Source organism: Uranotaenia lowii, chromosome 3 (genome assembly GCF_029784155.1).
Source record: "Uranotaenia lowii strain MFRU-FL chromosome 3, ASM2978415v1, whole genome shotgun sequence".
NCBI lineage: Eukaryota > Metazoa > Arthropoda > Insecta > Diptera > Culicidae > Uranotaenia > Uranotaenia lowii.
Window position 1 is genome coordinate 267,244,459 of NC_073693.1, and position 25,970 is coordinate 267,270,428.

The following is a 25,970-nucleotide window of genomic DNA, read 5'->3' on the forward strand; positions in this document are numbered from 1 at the left end:
CGTTATTCGTCTATGAATGATGGCCAAATTAAGATTTAGCGTTTTTCAGTTTTTGGAAGTAAAAATTGGCGGAACTTTCTTATCCGCTTACGAAAAAAGTAAGCGCGAAAATAAGTTCAAAGTTAGCGAACTAAATAGTGTTTAGCGGCCTAACGATTTTGTGCCAGATACTGCAAATTATGAAATACAACCAAGAAGCGATAGGGAAAAGGTCATCACAGACTAAGAGTTAGAAGAAGAAAAAAATCCTCTTTGTGTTTGTGTTGGGTTGTTTTTATTCTGTGTTAATATGCGTTTATTAGTGCATTCTAAATATTCCTTTATTTTTGTTTGTTGTTGGAAGAAGAGTACATAAACGTGGATTTTGTTTGCTTGTTTTAGATAGGAGTTCAACTCATACTTTAAATTTGGGACTTATAATTCTTTTTTTTTTTGGTAGGTTGATTTTGTTTCCATCTTTTTTGTAGGTAATATTGCACTTTAAGTTTTTTTTTGTTTCTTTAACTGGTTCCACTCTTTCCCTTCTAAGTTTGTTTTGTTCCAAAGTTTCTATGTTCTTGTAGTATTTTTTTTTCTCTTATGTACTTGTTCATTGTAAACTGTTTAGGCGCTAGTTGATTGATTTTTTGTTCTTCATTCTTGTTTCTTAGCTTAACTTGCAACATTTGTTGTGACACAGTCCCGGTGAGACTCGTTTTTTTTTTTGAGTCCCCGACCGTAGAAAACGGAAACAGTTTCTGCATTTATTTAGAATGTTAGTTTTTTTATATGTATGTATATTTTCTCCCTTTTCTGTTTTGAACAGCCTTTTGAAAACACAGCTGTTGGCTTACAAATCCTTTCCGTTGTTTTCTCTTCGGCCAAGTATGAAGGATGATACGTTAGGTACCGCCAATGGGATTGCTCTACTGTTTTGATTAGTTTTATTGGATGTTTGAAATAGTTTTATTTTTTGATTAAGAATTGGAAGAGTTTTGCCAAAATTTAATTTATATGGTTTATGGAATTTGGATTTCCGATGGTTTTTTTTAGGTTTTTGATTAAGGAAAATGATTGTTTTTTTTTTCATTTGCTTTGCGTGATTTTTTAAAGGTTTGTTTCAATGTTAGTTGATCAATGACTTTTAGATTGTAGATTCCAATTTTGGGTGGCTCTCTAATCCTGATTGGATGATCGCACGGAAAATATCACAGATTAAATGCGTAAATATACATATATTTTTGATGACAGTCTCAAAAAAGAATGAGGTGATAGTAATGAGAAGATGAAACTCGTACTCGGCTAGAGTGTGAATGATTTCAGTTTTTAATTATTCGTTACAGAACAGGATGACTTCTTAGAGAATTTATGCAAGTTTATGTTTGCTTTTATTTTTGAAGACATTGGAGAATCGTTGTTTAGGTGACAGTTTCAGTTTTTTCTTCGTTTTTTTTTTTTTCTAAACTTTCCGGTTAACTGAAGTTTCATCAAACATTGTCGAAAAATCTTTGGTTTTATTTCTTCAACGGAGTACTGAATTTGGTTGGATTTATTTTGATTTTTAGTTTTATTTCGTGTACTAGATACTTTGGTACCCGTAGTGTCCGGTTAGTGCTTTTAGCAAGATATAGGCTGGTTATTTTATGCTCTTTTTTTCGTTTAAAAGATTTAGGTTGACGGCGAAAATTTGTATGGTCAATGAAAGTTGTAGAATTTCATTCGATTGGTCCTTCAAGCAATGATAGCACATCGAAAAATTTAATCCAGGAGTTTGGCGGACTCAAAAATGTAACGTGTGGGTGGGAAATTCTGATTCAATAACAATTGTTGTAATAATGGAGTTTGTACCAGATTTGTGTCAGGTATGAAAAAGTTTCAGAAACGGAAAGCTAAATGGGAAAATAAAACTCCACGTGTTGTTTCATAAACGGTTTCATGACTTATAAATCTAATCTGAATAGTTATGATCCGATAAACTCGGTTTAATGAATGACTAACGAACTGCAAACATCTAATATATATTGAACAAATTTAGATTAATATGATTGTGAGTCTGTTTTTCGTTTTTATATTGGATAATTTTGTTTCATTTTTTCGTTTTGTGGGATTTCATTCAAATACATTTAGGGATGTGTTGAACATTTGCTAACGGATTTATATGGAAGATAACGGAAATTTTGACTTTACAATTGACAGTCAGAATTCAAGGTACAAAAATATTAGAACACGTGACCATTGGATAACTGGAGGAAATAAAGATGATCCCAATAACTATTGAATATCGCTGAATAAAACTCAGATATGTGTGCTTTAAGTAAGCGGCTGATTTCATATTATTTCAATAATCCCAAGGATTTTTGAACAGAAAGTGTCTAACGCCTGAAGATATGCAATTACCTACTTTTGTACTGTGAATTCTGAAGTCGATTTGGAAAAGAATTTTTAAGAAAATGTTTTCAAATTACCGGTATCTATTTTTATCCCAAAATCTATAACGTATTTCTAGGATTTTTAGAACGATTAATTATTTTGCTTAGCTACACCAGTAATGATCAACATTCAACTGGCGTAGTTAGATTGGACATGTAGAATGTCCAAACACTGCTCTTAATCCATAATTCTAAGAAAATATTCTTCTTTTGTGAACAAAGAATTAATCTAGGGAAGAAATCCGCTTATCATTCGATGATTAAATGTATAACATGAAAAGTACATTAATTGTTAATTATTTTTGCTTATCGAATTAAGGTTCCGGAATAATTTTCTCCGTTTAATTGTTCAACAATTTTGTGGAAGATTTTTCTCATGCTCCGTATGACTCATATTATTTCCTTAACCAATACACAATAATGACGTGATTTACTGATTTGTTTCTTTTTTTTTTAGGTTTCTGGATTGAACATATTTTAGGGAAAAGGAACCGCGTATGTTGTGATTATACTGGTCATACAAACCACTTTGAACTCGCACAAATTACACATTCACACTAACATACAGTCTTACAAGCTACACATGGGAAAATTAGTCCTTTTGAAAGTTTTGTTCCACAAATAATTTATGAGTAACTAGGTTATTTTTATTTGTAAGGGAACAATTTTATCACAATCCAATCAAGATGGTGGCAAGTGATGCTAATAGATTGTCTTGGGCTGGTGGCGAGTTTTAGAGAGTAATAAAAAATGTAATCAAATCAAAGTTTAAATTTGTCAAGCAAGAACAAATCTCTGTTAAGCACCGTTTTAAACCAAAGGACTTTTGTACAAAACACTTCAATGTATTTTTAAAACTGAAGAACATTATTTTTCGTTCAAAATCAAACGCTATAACTGAAATCTAAAATTCTCTCGCCGTTCTGTATGTAACTGTTTTTTTTTTTTCAAATTTCAACAAATCATCTACATGCCCCCATCCGTTGGATTTTCCCAATCGAAAGTACATTCAATTTATTTTTCCGTTTTTTTTTCTCCCTCAGCAAGACGGGACTAAACGCTACAATAATAATATCAATGATTTCGTGATAATTGATTTCTAAAAGGAATAATGTTTAACACTTCTTAAATTGCCTACGAAGATTTACTGCTTAAATTGATTTGTTTTTTTTTTTGTTCTCTTACCCAGGGTTGTTTGCTTCCAACTGTTCCAAGTTCTTGGTTGAATCTTATTTCTTTTTCGTAAACTGTTTTGAGTGAATGAATAATTGCAATACTTGTATAACAGCTTTTAAAGTGTATAATTGTTACTTTGGATCTTCATCTATTCGATAGAGTTTTGCACATAATAGACACTCAACAGCACTAAAGTAGGAACACAAATCGGCAAATTCTGCTTTTCGTTTTTTTTTGTTTTGCTTTGTTCGAAAATATACTAACACTTTTGTTTTACGCTTTGATCATATGTGTTATAAGGATATTAGTGTTCTGTTTTAAAGTTTGAATGGTTTTTTAAGTTTCGTTTTAGAATTGATGGATGTAATTTTATTTTATTTTATTTTGTTCAATGTTTAAATTTGTATATTTAATGTTACACTCAATTTGTTTCAACGAAGGAGCGAGACGAGAACAGAGTCATGAGAGAGGAGAAAAAGGTCAGAATGACTGCAATGAGGTATACTTTCAGGAGTTGACTAGTATTTCACTTTTTTTTGTTCTAATTTTTTTTCTTCAATAGTTAAATCTCAAATCCTCTCAGAGTTCACCTCATTGCGGGGGCTCTTATCTTCCCAAATCTACCCTAGCACTTGCTCTCAGTCAGTGTAAACGGAAACATTTTATCTTATCAACAACTGGTAGCGTTTCTTAAGTTATCACTTACATTTAGTTAAAGTTTTTTGTGTGAAGAGATTATTCACATAACTGCTTTTTTATTTTATTCGTGTGTAAATGTAGTCAGATCATTTATCTTGAATAAGTGTAATCGTTATTTCTTATTGACTTCATGTATTTTTCTTTGCTTTGTCGTTTATTTGTAAACATCTAATTCGTAGAAGAGATGGATTTTACAAATTATCCAACATTAGACCATCTCTTAGTAATTTATCTCATTTTATAGTCATTTTTGGAATCTACCACGCCCAATCCTACTGGAACTTACACGAATCACATTGATCGTATCTCGTCTTTGCCTATTGGAACATTTTATGATGTCTTGTAGCAACCGAAAACTTCTCAACATAGGGAGAGAGAACATAGTCTTCGAGTATCGCGTTTGTTGCGGTTGAATGTAAAAGCTTTCTCGGTAGTTTTACAAAACGTTAATCGATTGCATTAACTCATCTTCTAAATGTTTGTGTTTTTCGACAACTGCTTAAGATTGAATCTATCCCGCGAGTCTAGGTTCAAAATTTGAGTTGAAATAAAACCTCTGATTTATATTTTGTCGATGATGGGTAATTTTTTTTTTTTTTTTTTGAAATTGTCAGATCTAAAGCAGTTTATTTAGTTTGTATCTTAAATGTTTTTCTACTCAAGAATTGATTCAATGATTCTACAATTATTCGTAGAACTAAGTTATGCTTCAAACATTACTTCACCGTTTGAACCAAGACTCTCGGATAGATTGCTTTCGTTACCCACGAATTATACTAGCACTTAAGTTCGAGTACAACACTACTAAAACAATATATCAGATATAATTTAGCCTCTTTTTTTATCTAACCCACTAATCTCACCTATCAAACTTCCTAAACACTTGCGCCACCAAGGTCTTTGATGGCCTGCAGGATACGCTTCACGTGACCCACCTTAGTGACTCCCAGATCCTTCAGATCCCGGCGAGCCAACGTTAGCAGCTCCTTGCCTCGAATGTCGTTCTTGATAAAACTGTCAACATACTCTGACAATTGCATGGCTTCCAGCCAGGTGACAACTTCCCCAACTCCCCAAGCACTGACGGTATCTCGCTCGGTGGTCGAGGCAGCCGCTCCCACTCCCTGGCCATGCCCGTGATGACCCCGGAAACGTAACCAGAACGGTTTCTGCTTCTTGCGATGATCTACCTCCTCATTGGGAGCTAGCACGTTCAGATAAACCTTGGTCTCTCCGTTGTTGGTCTGCTGCAAACTACACTTGCCCAGTTCCATCTCCATATTGGCCAACGATACGCTCAACTTGGTCTCCAAATCTTCCCTCAAGATCAAACTGTGACTACGCTCCCGTAGCAAATCACACGTGTCCTCGTACAGCTGCCTTGAAGCTCGTACCTTTAATTGAGAAAAACGAACGGTCACTTCATAAAAAAAAAATAAACACAATACTCCATACCAAATCCGTCAACTGACGCCTCAAGTTAGGCCCTTCGATGATCTTTCCACCGGGGTGAATCGACTCCAGCGCGTCGGCCGTCTTCGAAGCTTTAGCGTAGAGGTCCGGCTGTAGCGAGGGATGCGATATGATCAGGAACTTGACCCACTTGACCAGGGTGCTAACGCATTCGATGAAATTCAGCAACAGATAGGTTTCCCTTTCAGAGAAAATATCTTCGGAGAGTGCTACGAGATGCTCGGAACCTGTTGACGGAGGCTCTCGGGACAGGGAGATGCTGTGCTGCCGCTGTTTTACCTGCCACGTTTTGAGGGACATCTCCAGGCTGCGGTTTCGGCACAGCATTTGGACCCGATTTTTGTGGATGATCCGAATCATACCCGGTGGTTGTAGCCAGGCTTCTCCATCGACTTGAATTGGAACGCACTCCTCACCTACAGAGAAAGATAATCGGACAAATGGTATTTATAGTATTCTGTAAGACAATATTCCGGTGAATATAGACCCAGATCAAGATGACTAAGATTGTTTCTCTACACGAATGTTTTGTACGAACTACACCACCAATGACAACCACCTTTCCAACCCGACTTCCAACTCATACATAGTTTCAACAGCAAAATCAACTCTCCCTAAAAAGTTGCAACCCTCGAAAATTTGCGTTTGGAAGCTTAACGCGAGCAAACAATAAAGTATCCTGTGAGAAATTTAAACTTGAATACTGTGTTCACATTTCTTTTTTCCTAGGATTTCAATGTTGCAGCGTATAAGCGACTCTTAAGTTTGCGACATCATTTGTGTCGCTCATCAAAGCAGCTAGAGTCCGTTGATATATAAAAGAAAGCTGAAATAAATTTTATGTCATGGCGGGAGCAGCTCTGGAAACATGTAGAACCAAGAACTCTCCCACAACCGATGACCGAAACGTGGGAGGACAGCGACAAGCGAACGTTGGCCACGATTCAGCTGATGCTGCATGATAGCCAATATGCGCTGATTCGTGACAAGTTGACGGCGAGGGAAACGTGGATGGCACTCAAGACGCATCAAGGTAAGACCACGTTGGGGCAGCGGGTGACTCTTCTTCGGCAGATTACGAACCAGAATTTATAAACGCTCATAAAAATGAGGATACCGAAATATCTCTGCAAATTAGTGGAAAGCTATTTCTAGAACCGCAAGCTTCTATATATGACGAGCGAAGGATTTCAGGAAATGGATGTTACAGCTGGAGTACCGCAAGGGTCGATACTGAGCCCGGTTCTGTGGAATATCACGTATGATGAGGTGTTGAAATTGAGCCTGCCAGATGGAGTAAAATTGGTTGGTTTCGCGGACGACGTCGTGCTACTAGCGACGGGTTACTCAACAGAAATCGTCCAGCTAAGAGCTTCAGAGGCTGTAGTAGCGGTAGAGAGCTGGATGCACTCCAAAAGTTTGCAGTTGGCTCACCACAAAACCGAGATGGTCCTGATATCAAACCTGATTTCACCATAAACAGGCAGGATTACAGTTGGATCATGCACTATCGAATCAAAGCGTGAGCTTAAATATTTGGGTGTGATGATTGACGATCGCTCAGCTTTAAAAACCACGTTGAGTATGTGTGCAAGAAGGCGGCAACAGCAACGGCCGCACTCACGAAGATAATGGCGAACAACTCGGGGATCCGAAGTAATCAGCGAAGGATAATTTCGAGTGTAGTTTCGTCAATCCTTCGGTTGGAGGGGCGGCCTCGAAATCTGGTCTTAACATCCAGTGTAACCAGCAGAAGCTGAACAGTGTACAGAGGCGAATGAATTTGCGGGTCATCAGTGCAAACCGCACCGTTTCGTCGGAGGCTGCATGCGTTGTAGCGGGAGTCATGCCCATCTCGGTTTTGTTGGTGGAGGACTCCTATTGCTACGAAAATAGAGGCACGCAAAACGTGAGAAATCTCTCCATGGCCAACTGGCAGCAGCTGTGCGACAGCTCAGAAAGAGGAAGGTGGACCCATCGTTTGATCCAAAACATCAAGGAGTGGATGGAGAGAAAGCATGGCAAAGTGGATTTCTACATGACGCAATTCCTGGATGGTCATGGATGCTTCGTGAAGTATCACCACAGGTTTGGACATGCGGCCTCGCCGGTCTGCCTAACATGCGGTGACGTGGAAGAGACCCCCGAACACGTGGTATTCTATTGTCCAAAATTTGAAGAGGAACGTGCCAACGACAGCGGACAACATGTTGCAGAAGATGTGTGATGACATCAACACATGGGAGGCAGTCAGTTCCGGGCACGTCCGGATAATGACTGCTTTGCAAATGAGTTTGAAGACTGACGCTAATTGCGATTGACGTAGCATAACGTAGGTTAACTTTACTAAGTTTAAAGAATCCGAAGCTATGAAATGAACTACGCAAAACAATCAGCGTAGCCGATGGGACCACAACACGAAGATGATCTAGGGCGGTCAGGATGATATTTAATTTAAATATGAACTTTTTGGCGAGTGTTGCATAAGTAGCGCATATGCGTGAATTAGACAATTCGTAAAATTCCTTCTTCGAATTTACCCACCTGGGTAACCAAAAAAAAAAGAAACGAACCAGAATTTGAAGATAGGGGACAACATGGAGACCTTTCTGGCTGAAATCGAGAAACATTATGTTCGATTGGAGAATTCCGGATTTGAAATGCAAGAGTGCCTCAAAGTTGCATTGATATTGAGGGGTCTTCCGACGTTCAATCCTCTGACAACGGCCTTGGAAGCGAGGAACGAGGGTGAACTAACCCTAGCTCTGGTTAAGGTAAAGCTGATGGATGAAGCGGAGAAACTTCTGAAACGATCCGGATTCGACGAACAAGCCTTGCGAGCAAGCGGATCTGGCGTTCCGCAGAAAAATGCTGGGTGTTACCACTGCACTGTGGTAAGCCGGGAAATCGATGAAGGAACTGTAGAGCGTTGCTTGCAGAAAGCAGCAGTGAAGCAGACCAGACGAAAGAAAAGGCTAAGGCCAAAACAGTGCGCGAAAACGACGCAAAATCGTTTACGTTTATGGTACGATTCGATAAGCGTCGCGAAAATGACAGTGCGTGGGTGATCGATTCGGTCGCGACATCACATTTGGCAAAACATCGAAATTCGTTTGTGCGTCTCGAAGAAAGTGTTTGTCCTGAAACTTTTACCGCTGACAGAAAAGTTAGTTATTAGTACAGCTGGCGCCGGAGAGTGCAAAATTGACTGTGTGTACGATCGCAAGGAAAAAGTGTCCGTAACGTTAACGAATGTGATTTTTGCCCGCGGACTAGACGGCAATTTAATTTCCGTGACGAAGTTCGCAGAGAAAGGTGTTCGTGCGGAATTTGATGCAAATCGGTGTCGTTTGTTCTACGACGGTTCGGTTATCGCGACGACTGAACGCGCGGGTAGCCTGTATCAATTAAACGCGGCAGAGAAAATTTTATGCATGAGTGATAAGCATCACAATGTAAACTGTTTGCACACGTGGCATGGACGGCTAGGCCAAAGGGATCCAGATGTGATAGGCGAAGTTGAACGACGTGGTCTGACGTCCGGAATGAAGATTAGGCAGTGTGGTATCAAGCAAACCTGCGAATGTTGTGTCGAGGGGAGGATGGCTCGACCGCCATTTCCGCATTCAGCTGCGAAGAAATCGAAAATCGTGTTGGACATCGTGCACAGTTATGTGTGCGGTCCTATGACGACGTCGCCTGGTGGATGCAGATATTACATGAAGATGATTAACGATCACAGCCGTTATACAGTCGTATATTTTTTAGAGGAAAAATCCGAAGTTGCTTCATACGTGGTGAGTTTACCAGCAAGGCGCTACGAAAGTTCTACGAAGACGAAGGTTGTTTGATCCGACCTACCTCGTCGTTTTTGGGCGGAAGCTGTGAACACTGCAGTGTATATCCAGAACCGGCTGCCAACTTCGGCCATTGGATCAACACCATACGAGTTGTGGTTTGGCGAGAAACCCGATTTGCAGCATCTGAAGATTTTTGGTTGCATGCATACGTCTGGATTCCACAACAAAAGCGTAAAAAATTCAAAAGAAACTCCGTCACAATGACTTTTGTTGGGTACGTGAAGGACATGGACCTAGAAGAACTAAGTTGGCCTTGCTCGAGTGCGGTCGCGTTAATTTTTCACGGTCGCGTTTTGCTTCGTTATTCCTCGAAAATTATTTTTCCTTTAGAGGAATGAGAAGTTCCTCAAGAAAGACAGTCGAATTCTTTTTTTTTCGCGATGCTCGTTGTTGTAGTTGTGATAAATCCTATGGAGATGAAGTCTTTTAATATGAAGAGAGGAAACGGGAAGTTAAAAGTGCAAAAAAATTGAAGAGTTGAAAAATTGAAGTTTTTACAAATGTCCATCGTTATTTTTTGATAAGGATTTTTGGTAGAACAGGTGTAAATTTGTGTGTTCCTGCTGGTCGTGATGGTGTTAGCGCTAATGGAAACTAGCAACTTGAATCGGTTGAGCAACAAACAATTAAAAAAGTATTTTGTTCAATGATTGATTGAATTTGTTTATTGCTTGGGGGAGAATGGTGAGGGTATTTTGTTGTGTACGTGCGAATGCTGGTGTCGAGTGTATAACTGAAATTTTATTTGTATTTAAAAATGCATGCGTTTTGCTGGGCTTTTAAGTGTGGAAATTTTCGAAGCTTTATTGGCGTGGTTTCCGCAATGATCAGAGTTTGAGTGAGAAATTTGAAACAAAGCTTAGTTCATTGAAGTGAAAAAGACAAGGCTGCGCTGACCAAGCAAAGATACGTGACAAATTGGCTAATTTGATTGAAAAGATAGCAAATGATATTAGCTGAAGAAATGCAGGTAAAATTGGGGGAATAGAAAAAAATGAGAAAATGTGATCTTGATAGGTTCATGGCGATTGGTTGGTGTTGGCTGACTTGCTAAAGAATTGACATGATATTCAGCTTTTCTCGGCTTGCTTCGATAGTAGGATTTACCGCATTTGAATAAGGATCCGATAGTAAAGCTAAGTATTTATTCACTTTATCTTATTAAATGTAGCCTCTGGATATGCGCTAATGGGTGATTATACGTTTAAATTTTTCGGAAAAAAAACCTTTCGAGCTCTTAACAGACCTCGGAAGGTTTTATGTTCTTCTAATATTTTTTGTCTCTCTCTTTTTATTTTCAAGAGCGAGTAAAGGCGCTTTATCCTTGGTCGATGACCTGAAATGATTGTACACTGAAATCCAAAACAGTTCAACGATCTAAAATTAAACTTAGAATTTCAGTTTTCTTTTATTTATAACACCAGCATTTTCAAAATGCTTTCTATTCTTGAGTTTTGTGGTTTCTTTGTACAAAATAAATCATTTCCAGCCGTTGAAGAATGGTCCTATTTATTGGTTCCTTCATCAAGGGGCATTTTTCTTAGCATGCTCCCAACGATACTGCCCATTTGAAACGTATGGTACTGGTGGTCCACGTTTCTTCCTGTTCCTGTGTTCCGGTTGTCTCTGCGTTCTCTGCTCCATGGTAGGCCCAACCATTTTGTGTTTTTGATCATTTTAATGTTTTTATGTTAAAATGATTGAAAACATGAACAAAGACAAGAAGAACAATTACTCATTCATTGTTCTTTGGGACTCAGACATAAGTTCTGGCTATGGAAGTACGATTAGTGATTAGTACGTGAAGGACATGGACCTAATAGTTATCAGTCAAGATGTTCGGTTCATGGAGCTGGACGAGAAAGACGACAAAGTGAAGGATGATGAACTGCCTGTTGACGAAGATAAGAGCGTTACCGTACGGTTATTCGACTGCAAAAAGAAGGGCGAAGAATCCGAAGATGAATTTTTCGAATTCGACGAAGAAGACGACGATGATCCTGTTGAGGAAGTGCCAACGCAGGAGGAGCAACCTGCAGCATTCCAAGTTGCACAGGAACCAGTGCGACAGTCACCAAGAACAAACTTCGGAGTACCACCAGAACGGTTCGGCGAAGTGATTGGTCTGGCTGTGAAAAAGTGTGACGAGCCGTAAACATACAAAGAAGCGACTAGTAGCCCGGATGGTGAAAAGTGGCCATGGACGAAGAAATTGCATCCCTAGGCGAAGACGGAACGTGGATTCTCACCAAGGTACCCCCAAATTGAAACGTGAATGGCTGTAAGGAAGACGAGTCCGGGCAGATTGTACGATACAAGGCCAGGTTGGTCGCACTGGGTTTTTCGCAGAAGTACGGATCGGACCAAGATCAGGTGTTTGCGCCGGTGGTGAAATAGGTTACATTCCGTACAGTACTGTCGCTGGCAATCAAGAGGCGAATGCTGGTCGAGCACATCCACATAAAGACAGTATACCAGTATGGCATCCTTCAGGAGGAGATATATATGAGACAACCCCCAGGATACTCAAACGGCGATCCAGAAACGGTGTCTGAAGCGGAGCCTGTATGGACTCAAGCAAGCGGCGCGGGTGTTCAATCAGAGAATCGATGACGTCCTAAAGAAAATGGGATTTCATTCATCATCAGCTGATCCAAGCCTTTATTTGCGGATTGCGGAAGGAAAAATCATCTTAACTTACATGGATGATATCGTCATGGCATATAACACAGAGCTGGAATATAAACATCTGGTCAACGCATTATACAAAAGGGGTATTCACGTTCGGCGAACCCGTAAACTATTGTCCTAAACCAGAAAGCGTACATACTAAAAATTCTTTTGCAGTTTAACATGGCGAACTGCAAACCATCTCGAGTACCGATGACTACCGGTTTTGTACAACAAAAGGAGGAGAATGGTGAGCTATTGGCCGACATCATTTCCAAAGTATTGTCGGAGCGATCTCCACTGCTATTCTCGGACGGCGGCTAACAAAACCAACAACGGCGGATTGGATCAAAGCGAAGCGGGTGCTTTACTACCTCAAAGGTACTGCTGATCACGAGCTACATCTAGGCGGAGGTAGCGATTCTCGAGTGCTTCGTGGATGCAGACTGGGCTGGTGAAATTGCCAACCGGAAGTCCAACACTGGCTTTATTTTCAAGTGCGGTGGCGGACTCGTTGACTCGGCAAGCAGGAAGCAAACTTGCGTGTCTCTCTCGAGCACTGAGGCGGAGTACATAGCACTAGCGGAATCTTTGCAACAATTGCAGTGGCTTCGTCGTTTGATAGCAAATTTGGGAGAACATCTGAAGCTGCCAACTGTGGTCAACGAAGACAACCAGAGTTGTATTGCTCTTGCAGCGGCATAAGGACTACACGAAAATCAAAGCACTTCGACACCAAGTATTGTTTTGTGAAGGACTTAGCGGAAACTGGTATCGTCTCCATTCGTTACTGTCCTACGGAGCAGATGGAAGCGGATCTTCTCACCAAGCCATTGGGTGCAGTCAAATTGAGGCAGCTACGAGAAGCTATCGGTATTCTTCCGACTCCAACTAATGTCGAGGAGGAGTGTTGCAGCGTATAAGAGACTGTTAAGTTTGCGAGCTAAAGTCCGTTGATATATAAAAGAAAGCTGAAATAAATTTTATGTCATTCATAGTTGTATCGTCAAACAGATTGGTTGTTGTTATTTAGAACCGAAGTATTCCCATTGCACCTGAACCTCTATCATTCAGACCTCCTGCGTTTATTCGTCCCATAAAATGTTCGTTGTTTTGTATCGCGCAAAATGTTTTACCAAGTACCGGTTTACTCACCCAATATGTTAATCTGAATGCTATGACACTGGGCAATCCGGTGGTGTTGCAGGTTTATCAAACGGGATGCAGCCATCTGAACTGACCCGAAAACGGCTACCACTTCCAGGATTTTATCGTCGAAACTTTGCTCCAGGAAACAATCGTCCACCTTTTTGTTGCCCCAGAAGTTGGTGCCTCCCATGAAGCTCGGTATGTTCAGTACTACGATACCTTGCAATGATGGCAGAGGAATTCGTTGACCGTCACACTCCAGCTGAACTTTTTGTTCCAGATTCTTGTAGGTTCGCTGGACCAACTGCTTCGATCCCAACACTCCGTACCACATGTAGTTCTTCGCTCGGGATCGACATTTTTCCGGGTGTTCTTCGCGCTTCAGATGGAAATCCAGGGATATCTTTGCATCTATTCCAATCCCAAAGTAGTTGTTCATCACTGCTTTTTCAGAGTAGCCTTCCATGAGGGTTTCATCCGGATCCATCAAGGGACTAACAGCTGCGCATAGAGTATCCGCATTGGCTAGTAAACATTTTGAAATAAACCCAGTGCTCACATTCGGCCACGAAGGCAGCCGAACCAGTGGATTGATAATAGGTAGTTTCTTGTTTCTCTCTTCTTTTTCTTCTTTCTTCTTTTTGGCTTCCTCCTTGCTTTCAGCATCTCGGTCGAAGTTGAACAGACCCAAATTCGAACCAAGAATATTGCTCTTTGACGTTCCCAAAGCTTCCGGCTTGAACATCAAACTTCCACTGCTGATCCGTCTGGAAGCTGCTGGTGAACAGTTTAGGAACCGGATGTGTTCCGAATCCAATCCTAGCAGGTTCGGGTTATTACCGGAATGCCTACGGTTGATGTCTATTTCTCTGGGTGCCAGGGTATTTGGGGTATGGCTTGAGTGCCGCCGAATTTCCGGAACCCGTAAAGATCGTATCTCATCGCTCATTGCTGGTGAAGGTGGCTCAACAACTACATTGATTGTCGGTATATTGGGCATACCGAAAGAATGATGTTTGTCTTCGTCGTCATCATCATCATCATCGTCGTCTTCCAATCCACCTCCAACTGCCCCTTCGGAATCATCCGAGCGATCGTCGTCCTTATTGTCCACCTCTGACAAACTATCCTCATCTGGGTTAGTAGCCCCGGAACTAAGCTTACGATATTCAATCCCAGACGATCTTACGGTATCCGTTTCCGAGGCTGAAACATCCGACGGTGATCCATGAGGTTGGAGCAAACTGGCTGCCAAACTCTTAGTATTTTCATACTCATTCTCTAACATTTGAAACGCTCTACTGGCCAAACTTCTCGATGGAGGACCCCTTCCAGCCGGTTTCTTGAAACTCTTCCGCGCAATGTCATTACCCTCGACAAACTTTGCCAAGCTGCAGTACCTCGGCTCTCGAACCTTCTGATCGTCGCAGCGATTGTCGATGTCGAAGACTCTGTTCTCGAACCCGAACTGATCCAATTCGATGCTTCCCTTTCGTTGTTGCTGTTGCTGCTGCTGTTGTTTCTGCTTGTTCTTGAAACTTCGTCGCTTGGTGTGATCCAGGGTGCACAGGGTGGTCGTGTCCTCGGTGATGGTGTTGTCCTGTAGGGCTCCTAGAAGGTCTTGACCCAAAACTGAGCTGATGTCATCCATTAGGCTTTCGCCGTGTAGCGCATCGGTAGTGTCACTCGTTTCGGGTGAATCGATGTGGCTGAAGCGATCGGTGTCTAGGTCCTGTGAAGTGGAAAAAAATTGGTTTTGAGTATGAAATAATTATTTTTTAAAGATCAATTAAAAACCGATAAACTATGTTAAAGTCTCTACATGAAACCTTTTAGAAAAAAAAATGTATGAACGAAACTGTACAAGACGCACCAGCGGGGTAAGATGGCCCATGCCATTCTTTCTCAAAAATACACTAACCTTTGGCTTTGAATAATGTTTTCCATCATTTTTATTGCAGCAAAAAAGCTTTTTCATCATTTATTAGATAGAAAGTTTACAAAAACGACCTTAGTTCTTTGAAACATGGATTAATAGAATCAGCGCGAATCTTGTTATTTTTCATGATTAACATATAAGGTTTCATGGTAAACTAACTTGCGTAATCTGATAAAAATACAGCTTATCGTTTTTCCACTCGAATGCTCTTTCGGAAGACTATGATTTTACTAACTTCCCAAAAATTTTAACTAAAATCAATCACATCAAATTTGAGTAATAATAAATTATTTGTTGCCAAAGTATGGTCAGTTTACACAAATACGATGAACATGCAACTAAACATTTGATGTTTCAATTGAATTATTACATTCCGTATATTCATTGTTCTATTTCTTACCACCCATACCGAAGCGTTTTGCCCTCTAGTTTCGGCGTTCTACCCTGCGGTTTGTTTTCTGGCTGTTTTTGGTTTTACAAAAAATATATTCAAATTCGTGTTTTTATTTGAAAAAAAAAAATGAATTATTTTTTGCAGCGGATGCCTTACTCTACCTTACCGTTCGATCTGAACAGACACTTAAATTCAGTGGTTCCAGAGACCTTCCTACCAAAATTTGATAAAGCGATTTTATACATCATCAAAAAGCAACTAACACTCTTGTTAGAGGTGCCTTGTGAAAATAAAGAACTGTTAAACCACTGTTCTGTTGAATGATTTATTTTCTAAAATGTTCCCGCTTTTATACCCGCCAACTGACGTGTGTTGTTTATTCAAATGATTTCTCTGTGTGATTACTTTGATGTACTCCATCACTCCTCCTCAGCACATGTTGGTTGGAATCCCATCTTCGCTCGCAGTTGTTCCAAACGGACATGGTTCAATAGTTTCGTCAAGATGTCCGCCAGCATCATCAGTTATGTTGGGCAATACTCAAGAGAGTTCCCCTTTCGTTCCGCCAAGTTCTTGATGAAGTTATACTTGGTTTCCATGTGTTTGAACCTTTTTCCGCTACTTCCAGTGATAAATTTGATGCAGCTCTGATTGTCTTCTTTCATTCGAGTTGGATCTTTCGCCAGTTCCCCGAAATCAAGAAGTAGTTTCCGCAACCACAGTAGTTCCTGGAAGCCTTGAACAAGGGATATGTATTCCGCTTCGGTTGAAGAAAAAGCCACGCATGTTTGTTTCTTGGCTCCCCGCAGAATGGTACCGCCACCGAGCGTGAATAGGTATCATGAGTTGCATTTCCGGTCTTGCACCGTGCTTGCCCAGTCTGAGTCAGCATATCCTTCTAACTCATCTGAGTCACCTCCCAGATGAAGCTTGAGATCCACGGTTTCCTTGAGGTACCGCAGGGTTCGCTTTGCCTCCGTCCAGCCCGCCTTGGCTGGTTTTGACACCTTCCTTCCGAAAATCGATACGCAAATCCTGATGTCTGGCCGCGTGTTCACCGCCAGATACAGCAAACTTCCAACGAGGCTCTAATATTGGTCGGAATTAGGAAGATCCTCCGTCTCCTCCTTTTGTTGTATGTAGCCGGGATCCATCGGAATTCTTGACCCTTTCGCATCGCTCAGGTTGAACCTCTCCAGCAGCTTCTCGATGTATGCCTTTGAACCCAGATCGAAAAGTTTCCTTAATCGGACCACCTGGATACCAAGGATCTGCTTCACATCTCCAAAGGACGTTATCGTTGCGACCAACATATCGTCTACACATTCGATGATATAGGCCAACTTCCCGTTTTGATTCCGAACATAGGGGCACCGATCCGCTTCCGACGGTTTGAATCCAGCTTTCCACATAACATCGTTCAGTTTGAGGTTCCACATTCGTGTCGACTGCTTTAGACCGTAATGACTTTTAAGCAGATGGCACACCTGTCCCTTTGCAGCAGAGACACCAGGCGGGGCTTCATGTAGATCAGGGGTGAGCAACCTTTTGAAGCAACGGGCCACTTTTAATTTGAAATTCTTTCGGCGGGCCGCATCAAAATAAAATTTAATATTTATATTATAAGAGAGGTTGAGAAAGGTTTAAAGATTATTGTAAAAAAAAAATTTTTAACCAGATTAGTCAATGTTACAGTTTACATTTTCTATTCTAGAAAATATTTACAGATTTCATAAATTCTAAATTTAATTTAGACACCTCTGGGACAGGCTTGCTAAGGCTGAATCATAAAAATCTTATAACTTTGGTAATGTGGATGTCTAATTTTCAAGTAAAATGACTCCTTTTAATCAATGTTTTGCATGATATGTCTATGAAATTTCTCGAAAAAGCATCACACAAAACACAAGTTAGGTGCAAAGGTACACTCATCCGAAAAGCAAACTTTAAATTCACCTGGATTTTCACGTAGGCGCTGATTACGTGAATTTTTGCTTGATTTACGTGAATCATTTGGATGTTAATAAAAAATTCACTTGATCCGTACGTGAAATTCACTTAGCCGTTTGCTGTCAAAACAAAGACACATTCGATTTACGTGAAAATCCAGTGGTCCGCCAAGTACTAAGGAATTTAGTACATTCTAGGTGATGTTCACGTAGCCCTGAATTACTTATTCACATAAATGCTATGTGAAAGAATACAGTATTAAATATGGCGCGGATACAACAGTTGGTGCTATCAAAGAAAGAAATTGAAGATGATGGGGAAGCTGATTTTACGTGAGTAGACAAATTTTGGTTGTGTATTAGTTATTTAAATATTCTGCTATTTTTTACAGAGCTTGGAATCGGGAGGACGGCCAGACAACCACTATGGAGGAAACCCAAATGAAAATTTCGGAAGGATTTTAATTTTTTCTATAAGTGAAGTTCAATAATAAGAGAAGTACAATTATTGTTTAAAATAATACGTGATGTGTAAATTATAAAGTGAAATTAAATAGTGTATTGTGTCTTGGAAACACTGCTAAATAAACACATTTTTTTTTTTAAAGATCCGAAAAAAGCTTAGTTTATAGTTTACTGAATTCTACGTGAATCACACGTAGCAGAACGAATCCCTTGTCACATTCGATCTACGTTTTTCTCACATACAACTCATATAAAAATTACGTGAATTCTTCTTGCTGCGCGAGCTCTGTTTGCTACCTGAAATTCACGTAGGTTCCACGTGATTTTCATGGTGGCAAAAATCCATGTACATTTTCACGTAGCGTTCATGTGAAAAGTTTTTTCGGTGTAGGTGCAAAGAATCTCAGATCTGATTTTGAGTTTTTCAGGGGCGCTGAATCCAAATATGTATTCAATTAGTTTTTTGTCAGTTCTAGTTTTCGAGATAGTTAAAAAAATAGGTATAAAATAAGTTTCAATTTATGTCCTTATTTTGACAAAACTGTTAAATACAAATACTTATTGACTCAATGATCAACTTTAAAAAATAAACACAAGGAGTTTTGAATTCTGAGAAAAAGATATGGAAGTTTTCTTTTTGTTATCCAAACCTGCAAAAACTGGGAATTTATACGAAGTTTTAAAGAAAAATCAAACTAAATGAATCTTAGATATTTTTAAAATCGTAAGTCAAATTATTCCGCAGTCTTCAACAAACTTGCTGAAAAAATTAAAATCTTCAATTCAAGAACATGCTTTAATGAGGTCAGAAGAAGTTTTAATCTTATTTTTTGAATTTCTGTAAATTGCAGAATTCAATTTTTGAAAGCGTTTTATCTGTGAAACACGAATTTCTTGACAATATCTGAGATTGAAAAAAGGGTAGTTAATTGATTGAAAATCAGCTTTACAGGTTTATTGGTTTATCAGTTATGAAAGATCCAACCTTCACCCAAAATTGATCAATCTAAAAACTTCCACACGCCATATTACCGAAACTAGAAGCGATAACCGAAATATATGAAATGTTTTGAATCAAGGACGCCAATCTCTTGCAAAATCAGTTGAAACATAGGCACCAAAAATGCTGTTTCACTGAGTAGGGGAGAATGAGGATACTTGATCCCTGGGGATACTTGATTCCTTAGCTATATCTCCAAACTGGAATGTCGTACAAAGATCAAATGTTCTAGAAAAATGTGCCAAATGGAACAAAATAGCAATGGTTGAAGCTCAAGAAATTTTAGCAAAATAAGTTTTTGGGTTATTGAACTTTGTTTGAAAAATTTCACAAAATGTGACTTGAAGATCTTTTTTCATCATTTTAAAATGTTCCTAACATGGAAATATTATAAGAAAAATATTTATTCCAATACATCAATCTTTCGAGTGTAAAATGAACTTTAAAATACAATATTTTCAAAGCGATGGAAAACTCCCAACATTTTTCAGAAAAAGTTTTTAAAAAGTTGATTTTGGGTAAAATTGATCCCTAATATATGGGTACAAATGATCCCGGTATATTCTTCTTCTCAATGGATCGTGGTCATTGCTGATTACGAGATTACTAATATTTATCCAATAGCTAATATTCATCCATCAATTATCTTAAGAAAAAGGCTAAAATAATTGATTTTCTCTTGTTTATAAAAAATTGCGCTCGTAAGTATGCAATGTCATAAGAGTTGAGAATAAGCTATAGAATTTTTTTTCTGACAATTATAAATTGTGAAATGAGAACAAACATGACCAAAATAGTCAATTAACATTCTATCTTGGGGTTTTGTTTGATTTTTTCCATGGATTAGGGCTTGCTGAATAAAGGATCAAGCCTCCCCTAACTTCAAAAATATCGCAATTTTTTTACTCCCACGAAAATGCTTCTAGTTCATCTACGGGTTCAAGTATAGTTCTAATTTTAGGAGCATAGAAACTTGTAACTTCAAGTTACGCTGTCAGAAAATGTAAAAGAGTGCGAGTTTCTAATTTTTTTCCAAAAAGATATGGTGAAAATAAGAAAAGGGGATCATGTATCCCCACTCTCCTCTAATCGTTAGAAACTTTTTGGTTTGAATCACAGAATTACAGATATTATTTTTGTAGAGGTATCAGAATATCGCTTAGTTCTATCGATATGAAATCTATAATCGTTAGCCCAGTTTTTATTATAAAATTCTCCTTATTTCTGTCATTAATCTAGAACAAAAATATTTCACTTCATCATACAATTTGAACTTTGTTTAAAACGAAAAATCTAGTCTTAACTACCTCCTATATAACGTATTTCCAATAAATAAAAAGAACTCAATAAAAAGCTTAAGACCTACACACAAAACTTTCGGGGCTCCACTTAGCAAAATTTCGCTGTTACTTTCCGTTAGCAAAAATATTTTTTTACTGTTGAGTTAGCAAAAAGCTAAATTTACTTGATTTTAGCAAAAAGAAAGTTCATTTTGCTTGATTTTAGTAAAACGAAGGTTTTCTAGCCGCTTTGTGTACAGACAGCAGCCGCCGCGGATTGGAAGAAAAATAGCGCGCGTTGCCGAAAGTTCGATGTTGGTGGTTCTAGAGGTGGCTAAGTCAACAACTAAATACTAACCAAATCGACACCGGATGCGTACAGGTAGGGGCCGATTATGAATTGTTTAGATTTTCCGATTTTTAATTCAAAATTGTTTGTTTGTTTTTCTTCCGACCAGGTTACAACTGCAACAGGAAACTCGCAACAGACAGGAAATGAAGGGGGACCACAACTGGAATATCAACGAACTGCATCCGGCACACAATCCGGTGCATTCGTTGAAGTAAATGGCTCGGCAGTTGGCTCGCCGGAATCGGAACTTCCGCTGTACGAAAAGTGTGAGAGAAAATAGCAAAAAATGTGAAAAATAAAATGAAAGTGAAGGAAATTTGTGTATTCTATTTCACAATCAAACATTCTCCCTGATTCTCCAGAGAAAAAAAAACAATAAATTTTGAAATTTCAGAACCAGCGAACTTTTCCTCCGGTTTTTGCTAAAAATTTGAGTAAAAATTGCGGCGGCTAACTTTTCGCTCGTTTGCTAAAATAATAGTTTAAAAATATTGCTAAATTGATTGCTAAGTTTCTAGCTGGTCAAATTTGAGCAAATTTTTGCTAAATTTCGGCCTTGAAAATTTTGTGTGTAAAGTCAACATTCTGGATGATTATGGGAAAAATGCAACTGAAAACAAGCGACGTGCAAATCAAGTTATTGATATATCATGTTTTTGGTTTAGTAGGTGCTATTTTATGATAATTAACCATCTTTCGTAAAAAAAAATCGTGAAATAAATTTAATTTGAGATTGGCTTCGCGGGCCGCACAAACATGCTTCAAGGGCCGCATGCGGCCCGCGGGCCTCGTGTTGCTCACCCCTGATGTAGATAGTTTCATCTAAATCACCGCTTTGATAGGCCGTCTTCACGTCCACGTGTTTCACCCGTATTCTACGACGAGCAGCAATGGTCAGCAGTAAGTGTTACGTAGCTTGCCTAACTACCGGAACAAAAACCTCGTCGTAGTCCAAGCCTTGGCGTTGATTGAAACCTTGTGCCACCAAACGAGCCTTGTACCGGATCGTCCTTCCGAACTCGTCTTCCTTCCTCTTGAAGATCCATAGACAACCAATGACCTTTTTCCCGGGAGGTAACGCAGCAAGTTCCCAGACACCGTTCTGATGTAGTGATTTGAGTTCGTCGGATATGGCTGCTTTCCAGAGTTCTTTGTTCGGACCACCTGAGGCTTCCTGATAGTTCTTGGGATAAGTCGATGATTCTTGAGCGACCACCACTCGAAACCGCTTCGGTTGGATACCCTTTGTTGATCGTTCGGAACGCCGCTTAATGCTGTTCACAACCTTTTTAGTAGTTGCTCCGCCTCAAGATCGAGTGGCTCCACCTGAACGTCGAGTTGCTCCTCCTGAATTTGGCCATTCTCGTCTGCAAGCGGACCATCATCGCCGCCATCGGTATCACCAAAACCTCCGAAATCGTTGTCTTCATTGATGCGTTGTTTTACGGTGCCAATCGGATTAAGGGTCATCGGTGGCAGCTTTGGACCTCGGGTTTTTAAGATACCAGCCTCTTCGAAGAACCATCTTGTGTCGTAGGGAACCGGACATTTCTGCTGAAGACCGCCTTTTTAGTTTTCCTGTCGATGAAACGCCATGCTTTTTGCTGCTGAGAGTAGCTAACGAATGTCAATTTCTTCGCGTTGGGCTCCAATATTGATCTGGTTTCTTTCGGGATCAGCACAAGCGCATCTGTACCAAAAACTTGTACCAAAAACTTGCAGATGCTCCAGATTATTTCCTATGGCGTCTCATCGATCGATCTGGGATCTGGGATCGATTTTGTTGCTAATCTGTTCTGGAGATGATTGGCCGTGTTGATAGCCTCACCCCAGTAGCGGTACCCCATGCCAGCTTCCAGGAGCACCTTGCCATCTCTACCAGCGAACGATTCTTTCGCTCCGCTACACCGTTCTGTTGAGGAGTGTATGCCGATGTAAACTGTTGCAGGATTTCTTCGCTTCTGAGGACTTATCCATCGCATGTCGCCACATGTCGTGTACTCGCCACCCGGATCGGACCTGGTCACCTTCGGCGACCGGCCGAATTGCGTCTTCATCTCACGAAAAAAAATCTTGGACAGCTTCCAACGTTCCAGACTTCTTGCTCAGAAAATACAGCGTAGTGTAGCGGCTTCAATCGGCGATAAGAGTAAGGAAGTGCCGTCGTCCTGCAGGCGTCGCCGTGTTCATTGACCCGCACAAGTCGCTATGAACCAGATCCAGAACTTGTTTCGATGACCTCTGTGCTTTCTTGGGAAACGGTAGCCTAGCCATTTTGCTGCCGAAACAAATCTCGCAAGTAATTTGATTGCCACAATCGTGCCAGAACTCAGATTTGCAACCGCTTGATGTCGTCAATGTTTCGATGACCCAACTTGCGATGCCATTCGTGCACGCAATTTTTCTTGTTACACTGGGACTGTAAAGGGTGATACGGTCAAAATTTGGTCAAGGGAAAACGCGTGTAAATCGTTGAAATCGTTTATTTAAAAAATCAAATTAAATTTCTTTTTCAAGTTTAATTAGTATAAAATTCAGGAAAAATATTCAGTTAGGCTTCCGCTTTTCCAAATCCGAATTGCCGGGCCTTACGCTTAACCCCTGCCATCAGATTTTGTACAGCCACCTTGTCCACCTTCTTCGCCGCAGAAAGCCAGTTTGCCTTGAACTGCTGCTCGTCCTTAGCAGTTTTTTTTTTGTCTTCTTTAGATTCCGCTTGACAATAGCCCAGTATTTCTCAATTGGGCGGAGTTCTGGCGTGTTGGGAGGGTTCTTGTCCTTGGAAACCACCTGCACGTTGTTGGCGGCGTACCACTCCATGGCCTTTTTACCGTAATGGCAAGATGCCAAATCCGGCCAAAACAGTACGGAACAACCTTGTTTCTTCAGGAAAGGCAGCAGACGTTTATTCAAACACTCTTTCACGTAAATTTCTTGGTTGATACTCCCGGAAGCTATGAAAATGCTGCTTATCAAGCCACAGGTACAGATGGCTTGCCAAACTAGATATTTCTTCGCGAATTTTGACAGTTTCATGTGCTTGAAAATATCTGCTACCTTTCCCTTTTCCTTTTGCCATATAAAACTCCTGTCCCAGAAGCTGCTTGTAGTCGGCTTGGACGTAGGTTTCGTCGTCCATTACCACGCAGTCAAACTTCGTCAGCATCGTCGTGTACAGCCTCCGGGATCGCGCTTTGGCAGTCGTATTTTGTTTATTTTTGCAATCAAATACCTTCTTGTAAGTCGATAGTCCGGCTCGTTTTTTTTGGCTCGATTCACGGTTGTAGACGATACACCCAGCTTATTTGCGGCATCTCGGAGAGAGAGGTTAGGGTTTCGCTTGAAACTACCGGCAACTCTCTTTGTCGTCTCAGCGGCTTCCGGTTTTCGATTTCCCCCCGATCCAGACTTCCTGGCTGTCGACAAACGTTCCCCAAACACTTTAATTACATTTGTAACGATTGATTTGGCAAACTTTTAGCGATTTTTCCAGCTTTGCGTGCGAGTAGCTCGGATTTTCGCGATGCGCGAGCAAAATTTTTAAACGCTGCTCTTCTTCCTTGGACGGCATTTTGACAACTGAAGAGTGAATCCCAAAATCAAAATAGGAGCAACATTCTATACAGACACACACCTTCAAAATGAGGGGTGTTCAGGTTTTTTAGATGCAAAATTGAAAGAAATACGTCAAGTTGATATTGACCGAATTTTGACTGTATCACTCTTTATTTGTTTGTTAACTTTGATGTTTTGTTATTTATCTTTTAATGTCTTTGAATTAAAAAAAAATTGCAGGTTCTATAAAATTTATAGAGAACCAATTCAAACCAACATGCCATCAAAAACACTAAATCACATTATTAAAAAAGATCGTCGCTTTTCGCTTTCCGCTCGAACTGTGGACTCGTCACAATTTTGGTTTTGGTTGGTGGTTTTTCAGCAGAACTTCACATTGGCTTACCAAGAAAAAAGAGGTCCCAATTTTTGTGTGGGATTTTTTTTTTTTGAGGGTTAATTTCGTGTACGGAGTGGTCGGGGAGTTCGCTGGATCTGAACCCTATGGATTTGGCTGTCTAGCGTATACAGAAGGCCGAAGTCTACTCCACAAAACATGACGGGTTAGAAGTTCTGAAGCGCCATCTAGTTGAGTCCTGGGATAAAATATTACAAAAACCACCTGCGGTCTTTTTAGAATATGTGCCTTGAGCTTCTGCAGCGAGTGGTTAAGCTTAACCCATTCGAGACCGATTGCACACCGTGTGTGCAATGGAATTTTTGTACCTTTGTCAGAACAGTCTTTCATTGTGAGTTTCCTATTGCTCGGAAAAATAATATTCATATACCAATGGAATCCGCAAATGTTAGGCAAAATGTATTGGGAAATGGTTTTGATGAAAAACAAAAAACATGAAAGTTATCTAAGAGTGAAGTACTATGAGTTGGAATGTCGTGAAAAGGCCTCCGTCTCGAATGGGTTAAGGACAAAAAAAATCGAAAGGTGCCAATGGATTTTGAAAATTTGATCTGTTTTGATGTACATCGTATTAAATTCGAAAGAAAAAGTTTTTGTTTTGATCAAATTATTTGTTAGTTCCAATGTAGCACTTCAATTGCCGGACCCTGTACATTTCTTTTCATTTCAACTTCCTTCAAAGCGCAGGCCCATTACCTGTTAGAGGTGCCTTGGCACCTTGCACAAGGCACCTCTAACAACTTTGAACCTGATAAACAGCAGCTTTGGAAACTGTCCTGTTATTTTTTGTATTTATATTTTACATAGTTTTCCGTCACACGACATAACTTGCTGTTCACTCCAATTACTCCAACTCACTCGGTCCTTTGCAAACGTTTTCCAATTTCTCGGGCATCCCACATTCGTCAGATTACTCCGTCCTGTTGATAACTGAATATTATTAAAAAAAATCAGCTTCAGTCATTCAAAAGTTTACGAATGGAGGCTCCGGAGATACAGCTTACAGCACAAAGTGGACGATATAAAAATTTAACGTTAGAAAGCAGCAAGCATTTGAAGCTCTACGTTGGGTTTCATGTAATGGCTCCAGAGACTGTCCGATGAATGTCCGATAATTTAAATAGAATTTTTCAATATATAATCACTTAGCAACTAGCTTTCTGCATCAGAAATCACATGGAGA

At 39.9% G+C, this 25,970-nt stretch overlaps 1 protein-coding gene across 3 annotated transcripts in view; it reads right to left on the minus strand.

Annotated features, from left to right (window-relative positions):
• Nucleotides 1-3,425: 3,425 nt before the first annotated feature.
• LOC129754924 (diacylglycerol kinase eta-like) overlaps nt 3,426-25,970 on the minus strand; it is a 453,200-nt gene continuing 430,655 nt past the window's right edge. For all 3 annotated transcript variants that reach the window (XM_055751191.1, XM_055751192.1, XM_055751193.1), the window contains 3 exons: nt 13,442-15,167; nt 5,739-6,172; nt 3,426-5,677 (listed from right to left, as the gene is read on the minus strand). In XM_055751191.1, coding sequence (XP_055607166.1) covers nt 5,159-5,677; nt 5,739-6,172; nt 13,442-15,167 — 2,679 coding nt within the window. In that variant the 3' untranslated portion in view covers nt 3,426-5,158. The remainder of the gene's footprint in view (nt 5,678-5,738; nt 6,173-13,441; nt 15,168-25,970) is intronic.